Source organism: Sorex fumeus, unplaced genomic scaffold (assembly GCF_029834395.1).
Source record: "Sorex fumeus unplaced genomic scaffold, SorFum_2.1 ptg000127l, whole genome shotgun sequence".
Lineage (NCBI taxonomy): Eukaryota > Metazoa > Chordata > Mammalia > Eulipotyphla > Soricidae > Sorex > Sorex fumeus.
The window spans coordinates 1,325,863-1,342,382 of record NW_026606184.1 but is presented as its reverse complement, the minus strand read 5'-3'; the positions used below and the strand labels follow the sequence as shown (position 1 = coordinate 1,342,382).

The 16,520-nt window shown below is 63.7% G+C and overlaps 1 protein-coding gene across 1 annotated transcript; it reads left to right on the top strand.

The window, feature by feature from the left end:
* The first annotated feature begins 624 nt into the window (after nt 1-624).
* On the top strand, nt 625-13,854 carry LOC130045107 (LIM homeobox transcription factor 1-alpha-like). The gene is made up of 7 exons (XM_056137830.1): nt 625-740; nt 1,427-1,659; nt 11,818-11,984; nt 12,169-12,246; nt 12,351-12,420; nt 12,763-12,939; nt 13,691-13,854. Exons 1-7 carry the CDS (start codon nt 625-627, stop codon nt 13,852-13,854), a joined length of 1,005 nt encoding a protein of 334 aa, XP_055993805.1.
* The last annotated feature ends 2,666 nt before the right edge of the window (nt 13,855-16,520 follow it).

The window sequence follows — 16,520 nt, the reverse complement described above, 5'->3', positions numbered from 1 at the left end:
GGCCTGAGGGAGGGGGCTTAGCTCCCGGGGATTGGGGGGCCCAGATGCAGCCTGCCTCAATCTGCCTCGACCTCCCGCCCATGGAGGGCCCGAGGGACCACCTGAGCCCGTGGGTGGGACCCTCCAAGATTCAGGCCCCACCCCTCACCATGTCCGGTCGCCAGCTGTGTCTGACCCCCTCCCTGGGCCTCTGGAGGGGCGCCCCAAGGCCGTGCCCAGTCTGCAGGGCGCGGGAGGCCAGGGGAGCGCAGGGATGCTGGGTGGGCAGTTGGGGTCTCCACTCCCGGGTGGGCTCACGGACCGGGTGGGGTCTGCTCATGGCCCGGGGTAGGGGCAGCTCCACTAGCCAGGGGGCGGCGAGGGCCACAGAGCCGGGTCGGGACAGGCAGGGGAGTCGGTAGAAACCCATGGGTGCCCCTCCCCGTCCCCAACGCCCTGGGTCCGGCAGGCGGTACCCGGATGTTGCCAGGTGGACGCATGCAACCACGTCCTGCAGCCACCGCTGAGCCGGGGGTTCAGGCTGGCCTTGCGCAGTGCAACAGGCCCTGCTCTGCCGGGGAGGAGGGGCAGCTCTGGAGTGAGGGGTGGGGGGGAGGAGGGGAAGGGGGAGGGAGAGGGGAGGAGATGCAGATGATGGAGGTGGAGGAGATGCAGATGATGGAGATGGAGATGCAGGTGATGGAGATGGAGGAGATGCAGATGATGGAGGTGGAGGAGATGCAGGTGATGGGGAGATGCAGGTGATGGGAAGATGCAGATGTTGGAGGTGCAGGAGATGCAGGTGATGGGGGAGATGCAGGTGATGGGAGAGATGCAGGTGATGGGAAGATGCAGGTGATGGGGAGATGCAGGTGATGGAGGTGAAGGAGATGCAGATGATGAAGATGGAGATGCAGGTGATGGGGAGATGCAGATGATGGAGGTGCAGGAGATGCAGGTGATGGGGGAGATGCAGGTGATGGGAAGATGCAGGTGATGGAGGTGCAGGAGATGCAGGTGATGGGGGAGATGCAGGTGATGGGGAGATTCAGATGATGGAGGTGGGGGAGATGCAGGTGATGGGGAGATGCAAGTGATGGGGAGATGGAGATGATGGAGGTGCAGGAGATGCAGGTGATGGGGGAGATGCAGGTGATGGGAAGATGCAGGTGATGGAGGTGCAGGAGATGCAGGTGATGGGGGAGATGCAGGTGATGGGAAGATGCAGGTGATGGAGGTGCAGGAGATGCAGGTGATGGGGGAGATGCAGGTGATGGGGAGATTCAGATGATGGAGGTGGGGGAGATGCAGGTGATGGGGAGATGGAGATGATGGAGGTGCAGGAGATGCAGGTGCCAGGGAGAGGCGGGTGATGGGGGAGATGCAGGTGACGGAGGTGCGGGAGGCGCAGCCCAGCCCCGCCCGCTCGCCCCCCCCCCCCCCGCAGGCTCTTCGCGGTCAAGTGCGGCGGCTGCTTCGAGGCCATCGCGCCCAGCGAGCTGGTCATGCGCGCCCAGAAGAGCGTCTACCACCTGGGCTGCTTCTGCTGCTGCGTGTGCGAACGGCAACTGCGCAAGGGGGACGAGTTCGTGCTCAAGGAGGGGCAGCTGCTGTGCAGGGGCGACTACGAGAAGGAGCGCGAGCTGCTCAGCCTGGCCAGCCCCGCCGCCTCCGACTCGGGTGAGTGCGCGCCCCGCGGGCGGGCGGGGGGCACCAGCACGGGGTCGGGGGTGCCAGGGACGCTCCTGAGGGCGACTGTGGGTGTCGGGACGCGGCGCACTTAAATCCCGTCCTCCTTGGGGGACTCGGCCCTGCAGTGCTCAGGGATGCTGTGACCATCTCAGGAGTAAGTCTACTTTTTTTTTGCTTTTTGGGTCCCACCCGGTGGTGCTCAGGGCTGACTCCCGGCTCTGCACTCAGGAATCCCTCCTGGCAGTGCTCGGGGGACCCTATGGGATGCCGGGAATCGAACCCGGGTCGGCCATGTGCCAGGTCAACACCCTCCCCACTGTGCTATTGCTCCAGCCCCCATGGATGGATCAGATATTGATCAAGGTGCTGAACTGGGTGATGGACCAAATATTATTTTATTATTATTATTATTATTATTATTATTATTTTTCTTTTTGGGTCCCACATTCAGGGCTGACTCCCGGCTCTGCACTCAGGACTCACTCCTGGCAGTGCTCGGGGGACCCTAGGGGATGCCGGGAATCGAACCCAGGTCGGCCGCGTGCCAGGCAAACGCCCTCCCTGCTGTGCTGTCACATTTCACCTCACCTCCTGCTCCCTCTCGCCCTCCTTCCTCAGTGCTCGTCTCCACAAGCAGGGAGGCACGTGGCGGCCTCTCATCCTGGCCAGGCGCAGGGTCGAGGCCCACAACCCCGCGCTCGCTCCCCTGGGGCGGGAAGTCGTGCTGCCTCCTTGGGTTTCCGCTTGGCCAGGGGCAGCACGCGCCAGGGGAACTGAGTGAAACCGGAGCCAGCCCGGGTGGCGGGCGGGCGGCCAGTGCCCAGGGCCGGCACCGGCTATTATCAGCCTGTCAGCGCCCGCTGGCCGCGTGCTCGGGAGGGGGGGGGGGATCCGTTTCTGTGCGTTTTCCGATTCACTCATCGACCCCGGGGAGGCTCAGGCGGGTCCCCCCCCATGCTGGCCCCCTGCGCCTTCACTGTGTCTTGGCTGGAGCTGCAGGTTTGTCCTTCCTGCCGTTCGGAGGATACAGACACCGGATATGGGTGGGGGGTGACCCAGAATAAGTACTTGATTCTGCCAATCACCGAGTCCGGACACGCGTGACACGTGTGTATTAGGAGTCGGCTACTTTTGGCCGTGTGGGAGGATGGGCGGGGCGGGGTGGGGGGTGACCCGACTCTTGGGCTGACACTAAACTCGCAGGCAGAGCATCCCGGTGGCAGCCGTGGGCCATCCGGCCCCTATCGGAGGAGCACTGTGGGCTGGTGGAGGGCGCGTGCGGGGCGTCCCCCCTGGGAAAAAGGTCCTGTGGCTCAGGGGAAGTTCTCTCAGGCCGAGACTCTAGTTTGGGAGCTCGGGGCCCTTCTGCCGGGGCGGGAGCCCCTGAGAACTCCCTCGTCACCGTCCTTCTTTGTTTGTGTCGGGGGCCGTCGCTGGCTCCGCACTCAGTGCTCACCCCTGGCAGTGCTCGGGGTGCCAGGAATCGAACCCGCGGGAAGGCCTGCAAGTCCCGTGGGCCGTTCTGTGGCGGGACCCTCCGCCCCCTCGCCCCAGGCCCACGGGACGCCTGCCGGATGGACTCGGGGACCCGCAGTGCTCAGCCCGGGGTCTGCGCCCGCAGAAGCATCCCCACCGCCGCGGAGCCCCCAAGGCCGCCCCTGCCGGACCCGAGCCTCAGCCCCGGCCGTCCTGCTGCTCGGCCCAGCGCCCCTCACCGGTCACTGTGGCCCTCCAGCTGGGCCCGGCTGCCCGGACGGACGCGGCTCCATCCCAGAAGCCGGTGCCCGGAGTGCGGCGCTCGGAACCCACTACCCCCCGCCCTTCCTCCTCCCTCCCTCCTTTTCATCCTTCCTCCCTTCCCTCCTTCCTTCCTACCTCCTTCTTCCTTCCTTCCTTCCTTCCTTCTCTCCTCTCTTTCCTTCCTTCCTTCCTTCCTTCCTTCCTCTCGCCTTCTTTCTCTTCCTTTCTCTTTCTCTCACTCCCTTCCTTCTTTCCTGACTTTCTTTCACTTTCTCTCTTTTCCCTTTCTTCCTTTTTCTTTCACTTTCTTTCTCTCCCTTCCTTCCTTCCTTCCCTCCTCTCTCTCTTTCTTTCTTTCTTTCCCTTCCTTCCTTCTCTTTCTTTTTTCCTTTCTCTTTCTCCTCCCTTTTTTCTGTCTTTCTTTCTCTTTTTCTCTTTCTCTCTCTACCTCCCTTCCTTCCTTCCCTCCTCCCTTATTCTCACTTTCTTTTTCTTCCCACTTTTTTTCTACCTTTTTTCTCTTCCTTTCTCTCTCTCCCTTCCTTCTTTCCTTCCTAACTTTCTTTCTCTCTTTTCTCTTTCTTCCTTTCTCTTTCCATTCCTTCCTTCCTTCCTTCCCTCTTACCTTCCTTTCTTCTTCCCTTCCTCCTTTCCTCTTTCTCTCTCTTTCTTTCTTTCTTTCTTTCTTTCTTTCTTTCTTCCTTTCTCTTTCCCTTCCTTCCTTCCTCCCTCCCTCCCTTCCTTCCTTCCTTCCCTCCTTCCTTTCTTCCTTCCTTCCTTCCTTCCTTCCTTCCTTCCTTCCTCCTTCCTTCCTTCCTTTCTCTCTCCTTCTTTTCCTCCTTCCCTCCCTCCCTACCTCCCTCCCTCCCTTCCACGGGTTTGGACCCTTTGCCAGTTGGCAGGAAGACGGGGCTTTTTCCAGACAAGGCTCGTGCAGGGAAGGGCGGGAGCCTTGGGCGCCCCCAGACCCGTTCCCAGGCTCGGAGGCTCCTTCCGGGGCCCCTTGGCTCATCCACGCAGACCCCATGGCACCGGGTGCAGCCGCGTCTCTTGGCTGGGAATTCTCAGCATCCGCCGGCAGGCTCGGCTGGGGCTGGACAGGGCGGGAAGGAGCTGCCCTCTGGGCCCTGAGCTGGGCCAACTCCCTGTCCTCGTCACTGCGTCTCTGGGACGGAGGCGGCGAGAACCACAAGCACGGAACTGTGTTTCCACAGAGAGCAGCTTCCCAAACTAAGCCTGACTCAGCTAAGAACGGGTTTGCGGGGTCGGAACTAAGGACAGCGTTTGCCTCACACGTGGCCGACCTGGGCTCAATCCCCGGCACCCTGAAGGGTCCCCCAGACCCACCCGGAGTGAGCCCTGAGCACCTCCAGTGTGACCCCCTCCCGCACATAGAATGTGTTTGAATATTCCTGCAGACCCCGCGGAAAGGTCTGGAAGGATTTCGTGGCAGCCTGGCCCTGGGCTTCTTCACAAGTGTCCTGCAGGGCTGGAGAGTCACCAAGGCTGAGAGTTTTGCAGGTGAAGAGTTTGGGGACAGAGGTGGGGTCCGGCCTCGGCTCTAACACACCACACACACACACACACACACACACACACACACACACACACCAGAATGCTGGTGCTGATGGGAAGTTCTGAACGGACACAGTGTCCTGAGAAGGTTCCAAAGACCCTGGAATCCAAATCCAGCGACCCTGGAATTCCAGGTCACCCTGCCTGCGTTTATACGTCTGTGATATGCAGTGTAAACGTCCGGAAGTCGGATGTCACTGTTAGTCCTGGATTCTGCCTGGCGGTTCCAGGTAGAGGAGTTAGTTGGTACCCTCAGGGCAGGGGTGGGCCTGGGGCTGGCACGGGGGTACGAGGGATTGTGTGAGGTGGTGGGTGGGTGGGTGGGTGAGTGACTGGGTGGAGCATGGGTGTGCTGGTGGAAGGGAGCACAGGTGGGCAGTGGGGGGGCTGGGCTGGGTGGGGGGTGGAGTGACAGGCTCTCCCCTGAGCCGTGAGGCCCTCGCGCCCCGTGCCTGGGGCCCGTCACCGTGACCCGGGCAGATGGAGGGGTCCCTGCACGCCCAGCCCAGCCGGGTCCTCTCTCTGCCGTGCGGCTGGTTTGGGACTCCCTGGGGTGGCTGGGCGACCCCCCGCCCGCCCGTCCTCCCTCCCTCCCCTCTCTCAGGGGGCCGGGAGCACCTGTCCCGGGGCCCCTTGCCCACCTTCCTCCGGCGTTTGATGAGAAAAGGCAGAGAAAGGGCCGCGGGCCATATGCCGCCTAATCTCCAAAGCCGGGACTTCAATTAGGGCCCCGCTCCCGCCCGCTGGGTAAACAGGGGCTGAAAGGGACCCCCCTCTCCAGTCAAGGGCCTGAGCTCGGGGCCTCGTTCCCAGGCGCGGGCCCGCCCGGGTCGCCCGCAGGTCGCCCGGGCCCAGGTGACGTCAGGCGGCGGGATTAGGGTGCCCGCGGGCCGCAGCAGCGCCCAGTTAATTAAAAGTGAGGTCGGCTAAATCCGCAGGGCCTGCCCGGAGGGGCCTGCGGGGGCTGCGGGGGGGGGGGGGGGGGATTTCTGTGTGTGTGTGTGTGTGTGTGTGTGTGTGGATAAGAGCATGCGTGCATGTGTCTGTGAGTCTATATGTGTGCATGTGTGTATGTGTGTGAGTATATTTGTGTGACTGTGAGTGTATGTGTATGTGTAAGAGTATGTGTGCATGTGTGTGTGAGTACATGTGTGTATGTGTGAGTCTGTATGTGTGCATATGTGTGAGTAGGGCTGGAGCGATAGCACAGCGGTAGGGCGTTTGCCTTGTGTGCAGCCGACCCGGCTGACCCGGGTTCGATACCTCCGCCCCTCTCGGAGAGCCTGGCAAGCTACCGAGAGTATCCGCCCGCACGGCAGAGCCTGGCAAGCTCCCCATGGCGTATTCGATATGCCAAACACAGTAACAACAAGTCTCACGATGGAGACGTTATTGGGCCCACTCGAGCAAATCGATGAACAACGGGAGGACAGTAACCGTGATGTGTGAGCATACATGTGTATGTGTGAGTCTATGTGTGTGAGTGCATGTGTTTGAATGTATATGTGTATGTGTGAGTATATCTGTGTATGTGTGTGAGTTTTTATGTGTGTGTGTAAATGTATCTGTGTGTTTGTGTGAGTTGTGTGAGTGTGGGTGTGTGGGTGAGTGTGTCTGTGTGTGAGTGTATGTGTGTGAGTATGTCTTGTGAGTATATGTGAGTGGTGTGAGTGTATATATGTGTGAGTGTGAGTGTGTTTGTCTGAGTATGTGAGTGTGTGGGTGTGAGTGTATATATGTGTGAGTGTGAGTGTGTTTGTCTGAGTGTATGTGTGTGTGGGTGTGAGTGTGTGGGTGTGAGTATATATGTGTGTGTGAGTATATATGTGTGTGTATGGGTGTGTCTTGTGAGTGTATGTGAGTGAGTGTATATATGTGTGTGTGTGAGTATGTGTGAGTGTGAGTGTCTGAGTATATGTGTGTGTGGGTGTGAGTGTGTGTGTGAGTATATATGTGTGTGTATGAGTGTGTCTTGTGAGTGTATGTTTGTGTGAGTGTGTGTGTGGGTGTGAGTGTATATGTGTGTGTGTCTGTGTGAGTATGTGAGTGTGTGGGTGTGTGAGTGTGTGTGAGTGTAGAGGACCCCCGCTCGTGCCCGCCCTCGCCCCGCCCTGTGGCCTGTCCCCCATTCCCGGCATCCGCCAGGGCAGCACCGTGACTGCCGTCCTGTCTCCGGCTGCCCCCCTCCCCCCGTGGGCTGGGTCCCACCCTGGCTGGCGGTTCTGCTGTCTGGTTCCCTGCGAGCCTGTGCCCGGTGGGCTGGTGGCGCTGGCCTGCCTCCGGCCTGGACGCTGGTGGACAGACGGACTTCAGGCTGCCCTGATGCCTGAAGGAACCAAAGACCGAGGGCCGTTATCTGAGCATTCCAGAACCATCCAGGGCCAGCGGAAGCCCCCTGCCCATTCAGATGCAAACGAGCCCCTCCTCCCCTCCCCTCCCGTGATCGGGCGGGCGGCCCCAGTAATTAAGGTCCCCTCTGGCCCGGGGGACCCTGACAACAGACCCTGCCGCTGCCCCGGGACCCCCTCCCAGACTGCCGCGAAATTAAATTGAGGCCAGTTGAGCAGATATTTGGGGGCGCCCTGGGAGGAGCCGGGGAGACCCCCACCCTCGCAGGGCGAGTCTGGCCCCGGCTCCTGGACCCCCGCGGGGGAGAAGACCCTTAGCTGAGACACAGGCGAGGGGACACGTGCCCAGAGGCACCAGCACAGCCACAGGGCGCTCGGACAAGGGGGGGCATATCCCACACGTGCCTGTGTATGTGCAGATGTGTGGGTACGTGTGTGTGCATGTGTATGTGCATATGTGTATCCTCAAGCGCACGTGTGTGCATGCATGTGTACGTGTGCATGTGTGTGCATGTGTATATGCATGTCTATGCGTATGTGTGCATGCAGTGTGCATTTTATGTGTATGTGTGTTGTGTGTGTGTGTGGTGGCTGGTGCGTTGAGCACTGGGTCGGGAGCTGTTCCGAAGTGCCTCAGAGCGGGCGCCATGAGCTGCTGCTGCCGCGGGCTGTGTGGTTACTGGGGGGGCAGCGCGCGGCGTGGGTGGGCAGAGGTGGGTGCAGGGCCGCTGCCCACACGTGCCTCTCCCGCCGGGTGCCCCCTGGGTTGGCAGGGCAGCACCAAAACCAAGAGGGGCCTCCCGGCAGCCCAGCAGGCAGAAGACGGGGTGACCGGGGTCCCGGGCGAGGGAGAGGTGTGGGGCCGCGCCCGGCGGGGGGCACTCGGCGTGTCTCTGTCCCTCTGGAGCTCCTGGGGGACGAGGAGCTGGACCCTGCCGGGACACGGGGGGGGTCAGAGCCAGCCGGGCTCTGCACGCGGGGGACGCGGGGATGCCCAGTCCGGAGAGAGGGACGGATGCGGCCACAGGCGGTGACTTGGGGGTGTCTGGCCTGCAGGACGCACGGCCCAGAGGGGCTGCGGGCGGCTGCGTTGGCAGGTTCAGACCCTGCCCGAGCATCTCGGGGGTGGGTGACCTCCGGACCCTGAGGATTCGCCGCTTCCTCTCTCCCCGCGTGGGTGCTCGGCCGTCCCCCGCGCCTGCTCCCGCTTGTCCTTGCTCCAGCGAGGACAGCGCAGCCCAAGGACGTGCGGACGCCCCCCCTTCCTGCAGCCGACGGCAGTGGGGGGCTACAGCCACAGCTGGTGTTGCCGGGCTGGCAGCTGCGCTGTGACGCCAGGGAACTGGCTTGTGCCGGCAGGACAAAGGGACACAGACACTCTCCCCGCGGGGGGCCAGGACGGGCCTGGGCTCTGCCCGACGTCCCTCCTGCCCCGACCCTTGGCCCTTCCTTCCTCTTGCCCAGCCCTTGCGGCCCTGGGCTGGGGGCTCTGGCCATGGTGCTGACCACTCCTGTTTCCACCCTCAGCCCCCCACACCCGTGCCCTGTCCACCTGCGAGGGGACTCTGTGAGCTGGTTGCAGGGACAGTGAGTGACCGAGGGGGAGGAGCTTGTGACCAGGGCTGCAGTCTGGTCAGTGCCACTGGCCGCCTCGGGGAGGGTCCCCCCCCAGGAGCCCCTGATCAGTCTTGAGAGCCGTGACAGCCCGTGACCAGCCAGGCAAGAAGTGGCCACAGGCTGTTCTGTACACACGTGTACATGCATGTCTAGGAACATGTGCTTGCTGTGTGCATTTTTAGCTGCATGTGTGCACGCGTGTGTATGCAGGCATATGTGCATATACACATACACGTGCACGTGTGCACACACGTATACACACGTGTGCACATGTATGTGCACATACATGTGCGTGTCTGTACACGTGCATATACACGTGTGTGCACATGTGGCATATACATGTGAATGTGTGTGTCCAAGTGCCGGAAACTGGGCTCGGGAGAAATGGAGCGGTGGGTGACCCGGACAGTTTTGGCCCAGCCCCTGGGCTCCTTCCTGCTGACCCTCAGTCTCTGGAACATTCCTGCTCCCTCCCAGTTCTGCTAAACCCATCCCCGGCCCCTGAGTCCTGAGCCCGGGCTTGCGGCCCTTGGCGGGGCCCCCCACTCCACTTCCTGCCGTCTCCCGCAGATTTGGCCCCTCACGGACGGTTGCTTCCGTCAATCCTCATGGCCAGGAGCCCCGGCCAGCTCCGGCAGCAGCACCGAGCTCCTCGTGCCGCAGATATTACCTCCCTTGACCTGCCGTGATTTTTTTTCTTTTTGGGTCCCACCCGGCGATGCTCAGGGCCGACTCCTGGCTCTGCACTCAGGAATCCCTCCTGGCGGTGCTCGGGGGACCCTAGGGGATGCCGGGGATCAAACCTGGGTCTGCTACGGGCCCAACCAATGCCCTATCACTCCTGCCCATGTCTGTCTGTCTGTGTGTCTCTCTCTGTCACACCCGGCAATGCTCAGGGCCGACTCCTGGCTCTGCACTCAGGAATCACTCCTGGCGGTGCTCGGGGGACCCTAGGGGATGCCGGGGATCGAACCCGGGCCTCCCGCGTGCAGGGCCAGCGCCCTCCCCGCTGTCTTCCTGCTCTGGCCCGAGAGGAGCATTTCTCAACCACTGGGTCCCCCGTGAGCCCCCGGATGGTCCTGCAGTGGACACAGGTGAGAAGAGCATCAGTGCGAGGAACCGAGACCGGAGCCCGGAAAGGAAACGGGCAGAGCGGGGCGCGGCGTGAGCTCAGCCTGGAGAAGCCGCCGCCACGTCCCCCCCTGGGCCCGGCACCTCCCCCTGAACAGGCTTCCCGCGACCCCGCGGGGCAGGACACGGGCGACGCGTGTGCGCGGTGACAAGCCTCCTTCTGGTGTCTGTCGTCCGTCCTGCGCCTCCTCGGAGTCACCTGGGCCCCGGAGCAGAAGGCCGGCTCCGCACCCGCCGGGTGCCAGAGGAGGTGTTAATGAAGAGCCGAGGGCGGACGCGAGCACAGGTGGCGGCGGGGCGGGCAGAGACCCCCGCGCCTCTCATCCGCGCGCTGAGGTCACCTCCACGCCTGGCTCGTCACGGGGACGGACGCTCTTGGGCTCTGAGTGGGAATAAAAGGGTGACGGATGTAGGGTCTGCCTGGAGTGGGGGCCAAGGGAAAGGGAAGAACTTTCCAGAACCTTCTAGAGCCTTCCAGAACCTTCTAGAGCCTTCCAGAACCTTCTAGAGCCTTCCAGAACCTTTAAGTTTCTCAGCAGGAGCCTCCTGGGCCCACAGAGCTGGCCTGGCAGGGGGAGAAACTCTTGTCCCAGGTCTGCTGAGGCAAGAAAGCTGGGGATAAAGGGGACATGGCCATCTGTGTCCAGATCAGCCCCTGGGGGACCCCCCAGGTCACCCGCATCCAGCACCAGCTTTGGAGAACACCCCCCACCCATTGCAGCCCAGGCTCCGGCGTCACTTAGCTGGGACCCAGTGCTGGGCTGACACCCCATGCCCCCCGGGGACCCCAGAGCCCTCCAGGACGCAGCCCGAGTCGGGAGGGCAGGGTGGTCTCTGGGGCTGGCTGGGGGCCGGGCAGGGGTAGCCCCACACGGGTTCCTGTGTCTCTGCCCGCGAGGCTGGAGGGAATGTTCCGGCTCTGAGAACTTTGCTCCTCCCGGAAGATTGGCGGGTGGTCTTGGGGGTCGCTGCCTCCACAGAGGTGCCGGGGGGTCCCTGCTGACTCGGGGCCGGGAGCCTCCACCCACAGGGCCAGCAGTGGGCAGGGACACACCTTGCCCTGCCCTGGGCTGTGGCTGGGCCTCCCGCTGTACTCAGCACTGCCGGCTCATTCTGGGGCTCCTGCGGTCACGCCTGTGGTCACGCCTGTGGTCACGCCTGTGGTCACGCCTGTGGTCATGCCTGTGGTCATGCCTGTGGTCACGCCTGTGGTCACGCCTGTGGTCATGCCTGCGACCACACCTGCAACCACGCCTGCGGCCACACCCGCAGCCATGCCCGCGGTCACGCCTGTGGGTCACACCCATGGTCACACCTGTGGTCCAGCCCCAAGCGCTGCCTTCCTGACCATGGGGGAACAGCCCAGCTCACCCCGAGTCCTGAGGCCGGAGCAGGTGGGGAGAGGCGTGGCAGGGTGAGGCCAGCGGAGGGGTGGGGGGTGTCGTGGGTCGGCCACTGTTCCGGAACTGGGTGACTGATCCCGGCGGGACGTGCGGGGGCCCGTCCTCCCGTGCCCAAGCCCAGCTGCCCAGGTGGCCGGACCGTCCCCGCACGGTTCAGGAGTTGGAGCCCACAGAGCCCCGTGTCCTTCCTGAGGGCTAGTCCGGGCCGTGGAGTGCACGTGCCCCCGCCCCCCGCTGCCTCCCGGGACACAGAGCCACGAGCTGCCCGGCTGGGTGTCTTGTCCACCCTGGGCCGGGCACCAGGGACTCAGCGCCGTTTCCGCTGCCTGCAGGCAAGAGTGAGGACGAGGAGAGTCTGTGCAAGGCGGCGCACGGGGCCGGGAAGGGCGAGGACAACAAGGACCACAAACGCCCCAAGCGCCCTCGCACCATCCTGACCACCCAGCAGCGCAGGGCCTTCAAGGCCTCCTTCGAAGTGTCCTCCAAGCCTTGCAGAAAGGTAACGGGGCCGGGGAGGGCCGGGCCCAGCACCGAGGCCGGTGTCCACTGGGCCCCCCAGAATCCTCCGTCCATCCCTCTGTGTGCAGGGAGGTTCCTCTGGGCTGGCTGGGTGAGTGTTCTGTGTCATTGGGGAAGCAGCGCTGCCGTGCCAGTGTCCTGGGGTCAGCGCACTGTGTCCGCAGGTGCGGGAGACCCTGGCGGCGGAGACAGGGCTGAGCGTCCGCGTGGTGCAGGTCTGGTTCCAGAACCAGCGGGCCAAGGTACAGTCGGGGGTCGGTGGGGGTCAGCCAATCGTACCCCCTCCCTGCCCTGCTCCCCAAACCCGCCCTCTGACCTCTGACCCGGGCCACATCTCTCCCGTCAGATGAAGAAACTGGCCCGCCGGCAGCAGCAGCAGCAGCAGGACCAGCAGAGCGCCCCTAGGCTGACCACTGGTGAGTCCCGGACCCCCGCCTGCCCGGGTACCAGCTCCTGGGGGACTCAGGCCTGAGGGAGACGGAGTGGGGGACGGGCCGTGTTTTTGGAGTGTTTTGGGGTTCTTGGGGGAAGAAAGAAAGAGAACGGACGAAAATAAGTGTGTCAGCTAAGATAACGGGGGTGAGGGGGTCTGCCCCGAGACCTGGACACGACCCGCTGCCCCTTCCTGCCACCCCCGGGCCTGGACACGCGGCTTCCGGCCTTCACTGGACAGACGGCCCGGGAGGCCCCTCACCCCTGCCCCGCCCTGCCGTGGGAGAGGGGTTGTGGCGTCTGACCCAGCCGTGTGTGTCCCGCAGCTCCGGCCAGCGGCGCGGGCAGCGGGGGCCCCGGGATGGACGGAGTCATGAACCCCTACACGGCACTGCCCACACCGCAGCAGCTCCTGGCCCTGGAGCAGAGCGTCTACAGCGCCGACCCCTTCCGGCAGGGCCTCACGCCGCCCCAGATGCCCGGGGACCACATGCACCCCTACGGTAAGAGACCCCCGCGCGGCCCCCCGGCCCCACCCGACGCTTTGCTTTGATTGTATTTATTTTTTGCTTTGTGGGTCCCACCTGAGATGCTCAGGGGTTCCTCCTGGCTCTGCACTCAGGGATCACTCCTGGCAGTGCTCAGTGACCCTATGGGATGCCGGGCATCGAACCCGGGTTGGCCGCGTGCAAGGCAAACGCCCTCCCCGCTGTGCTATCGCTCCAGCCCCTCTGGCTTTGTTTTGATCAGCTGTTGGGCGGCCACTCCTGGCTCTGTCCTTTGGGGTGGTCAGTGCTGGCCAGGTGGGGAGGTAGGTGCCATCGGGATGGACACGTCCCCGGCCCTGGGACACATCAGGGTGTCCGCGGCCCTGGGGGGACACACCCATGTCGTGCGTCCTCTCCCAGACCGCCCCCCCCCGGGGCAGCTCTGAGCCTGCCCACTCCAGCTATTCAGACGTCCTCCGGGCACCTGCCCCTTCAGCAGTCAGTGCTTTTGTGAGAGTGCTCCCCCCACAGTGCTCAGGGATGTTCCCCATCCCGGCTTGCAGCTCTGTGCCCAGTCCTTCTGTGCTGGGGTTGACCTCGTGTCCCCTGGCGTGCGTGGACCCCTGACCCGGTACACCCCAATTCTGGTGGTAGCCCCGTCACTGCGTGGACGTCGTGTGTGTGCATGTGTGTGTGGGTACGTGTGCGTGTGTGTGTGTCTGTGTGTGTGTCCGGGCCTCAGGACTGGCTCCTGTCTCCGCTCCAGGTGCTGACCCTCTGTTCCACGACCTGGACAGCGACGAGGCGTCCCTCAGTAACCTGGGCGACTGCTTCCTCGCTGCCACCTCGGACGCCGGGCCCCTGCAGGCGCGCGTGGGGAACCCCATCGACCACCTCTACTCCATGCAGAACTCCTACTTCACTTCCTGAGCGGACCCGCCCCACCCCAGCCCTCTCGGGGATGCTGAGGGGGCGGGGGGGACACGTCAGGGCTTGGGCGGGCTCGGGGGGGGGGCGGGGGCGAGTGAGGGCACCGACCCCCTCCCTCATACGTCCAAGTGCCCGGCCCAGACTGGCCGGCCCGCGGCCCAGATCCGACCGATCCTTAGCGTTAGGTAGATGAGTTTTCTGGCAGGACTTGAATCCAGACCCGCCCCGTCCCGCATCGCGGTCCAGCCGCTCCGATGAGGCCCCTCCGTTTCCGGGAGGGGGGGGCGCTGGACCCAAGAGGTGCGTTGTCCTCCCCGGAGCCCTAGACAGACAGACAGACAGACAGACAGACGGCTTGAGCTCGCAGCCTGGCCGAGCTGCCCGTGACCCCCGACCCTCCCTCCCCGCCCCCCACGCCGCGCCCCTGCATAGCCGCCAGTTGTACAGCAGAACCGACTTTTATTTTCGGTGTGAACTCTATTTAAGGAACCGCCCGATGCTCTTAAGTTATAAAAAGGAGATGATTTACTTTTACAAACGTGATTGTTCCTGGCGCCGGGTGTGTGTGTGTGTGTGTGTGTGTGTGTGTGTGTGTGTGTGTGTGTGTCTTGTCCCCGAGGTCCGCGGTGGTGGCGGCTGACCACACGTGCTGGTGGGGTTCTTGCCCTTGATTCTTGCACCCAGATTCTTGCCCTCTCTGTGCGGGACCCGGGAGGGACATCCCGGTCCCCAGCGACCCCGTTGCACCCTCAGAGAACAGACCCCGGGACCCGTGGGAAGGGGCTGGCCAGGCCTCAGGGTGGGCGGTGGGCTTTGGGGGGTCCACACTGAGGCTGCCAACCATGAGGGAGGCTTGGGCATTCCAGAAGGGTCACTCAGAGAGATGGTGACGCCCACCTCGGGTCTCCCTGTGGGGCATGGCCGGGGCCATCCCAGTCCGTCTGCGTGGACTTGGCGTCCACGCCAGACTCCTTGGGTGCTGGGCGGTGTCCCCAGGGACACAGATGGGGGGATGCCGTTGGGGTCTCCGGTGCCCCTGGACAGCCCTCGGGGTTCTGTGAGGCCCCTGGTGGGCGGTGCTAGGTGGGGTCTTTTTCGGGGTCCTCTGAAGCTCCGTGGTGGTGGTCCTTTATCTCCAAGAAGACATTATAGACCCTCACCGCTCAGCCACCGTGTATTGGGGGGCAGGAGAGGGCTTGCGGGGGTGCAGGGGGGCTTGTGGGAAGGGGGAGGGTGACCGGCAGGTCAGAGCCATCACCCCATTGTGGGGGTCCCCACTGTCCCCCCCCAGGAAGCACACAGTTTGCAGCTCACCCAGGGTCCCCCGAGCATTTGCCTGAGAGCCCCCGGTGACCAGAAGCCAGAGGAGTAAAGCGGGGGGGCGGGAGAAGACCCCCGAACCACCCAGGGCTCGGGCAGATGCGCGGGGTGGGCGCGACTCCCCCAGAGCGGCCATGGTCTCTGCCCCTGAGACATTTGCCAGTTCCTGGCCGAGTCAGCCCCAGAGACCCGGGGCGCATGCCCGGCCATGGAACCCACTGGAAACTGCTCAGGGGGTCCCGAAGCCATTTGGGGGGACAGCCCTGAGCCCTTACAGTCCTGTCCACGCTGCAGGGACTCTGCATCCAGCATGTGCGGGGCCCCACCTGCGCCCGAGCACTGCTCTCCGAGTCCCCTGCGCTGGGAAGGATCCGAGCTGGTCACTGCTCCCTCCTGCCCCGAGGGGGGACGAGGCGGGCCGTGCTGATCCCCCTGTGTGTGATGGGGGCCGAGGGGTGCCCCCTGGAGCAGGGGGACGTCCTGACGCCCTGGGGCTGTGGAAATAGGCAGCTCAGCGGCCCCCAAGCCAGGTGAGGGCACGGGAGGCGGAGGGGGGCGGGGCGTGACCTGGCAGAGGCGGGAGAAGGTTCTGGCCAGGCCAGGCCTCTCCCCGAATGTCACCTTAGGAAGACCCCCACCCCCCGCCCCCCAACGGGCAGCCAAGGCCGCGGCTTCTCCGTCAGCGCCTGCTTATTAGGGCGGGCGGCCGCTCTCCGCTTCCGCGTGCCGATAACATCGACGGCACCCGCGACTCGCTGGGTCCCTGGAGGTCGGGCTCGGACTGGCGGTCAGGGGGACACGGGGCAGGGCCCCCCCCAGGGCCCCAGCGGCTTGCTGAGTTGCGGGGGTCTGCTAGCTGCTTGCACCCCACTGGCCTACACGCTCCCATTCGAAAACCTCAGAGACTGGGGGGGGTTGTTGCACACGCGTGTGCGGGTGTGTCTCTGGGCTCTGCAGGGCAAACCAGCTCAGAGGAGGTTCCGGAGCTGGTCGGGATTAGCCGGATTTCTGAGCATGTCCCCGTCTGCCTCTGCTTCCCACCCCCCACGCGCACAGAGCCTGTGAGAACACACACACGTGGTCAGTGGTACATGCGTGCAGAGACATCAGCCCTGCACCCATGTGGTCAGTGGTGCATGCATGCAGAAATAGCCACGTGTACATGTGGTCCGTGGCACATTTATGCAGAAACAGCCATGTGTATATGTGGTCTGTGGTACATGCACACAGAAACAGCCATGTGTACACGTGGTCCATGGTGCATGCATGCAGAAATAGCCACGTGTACATGTGGTCATGGTACATGCACGCAGAAACAGCCATGTGTACACGTGGTCCATGGTGCA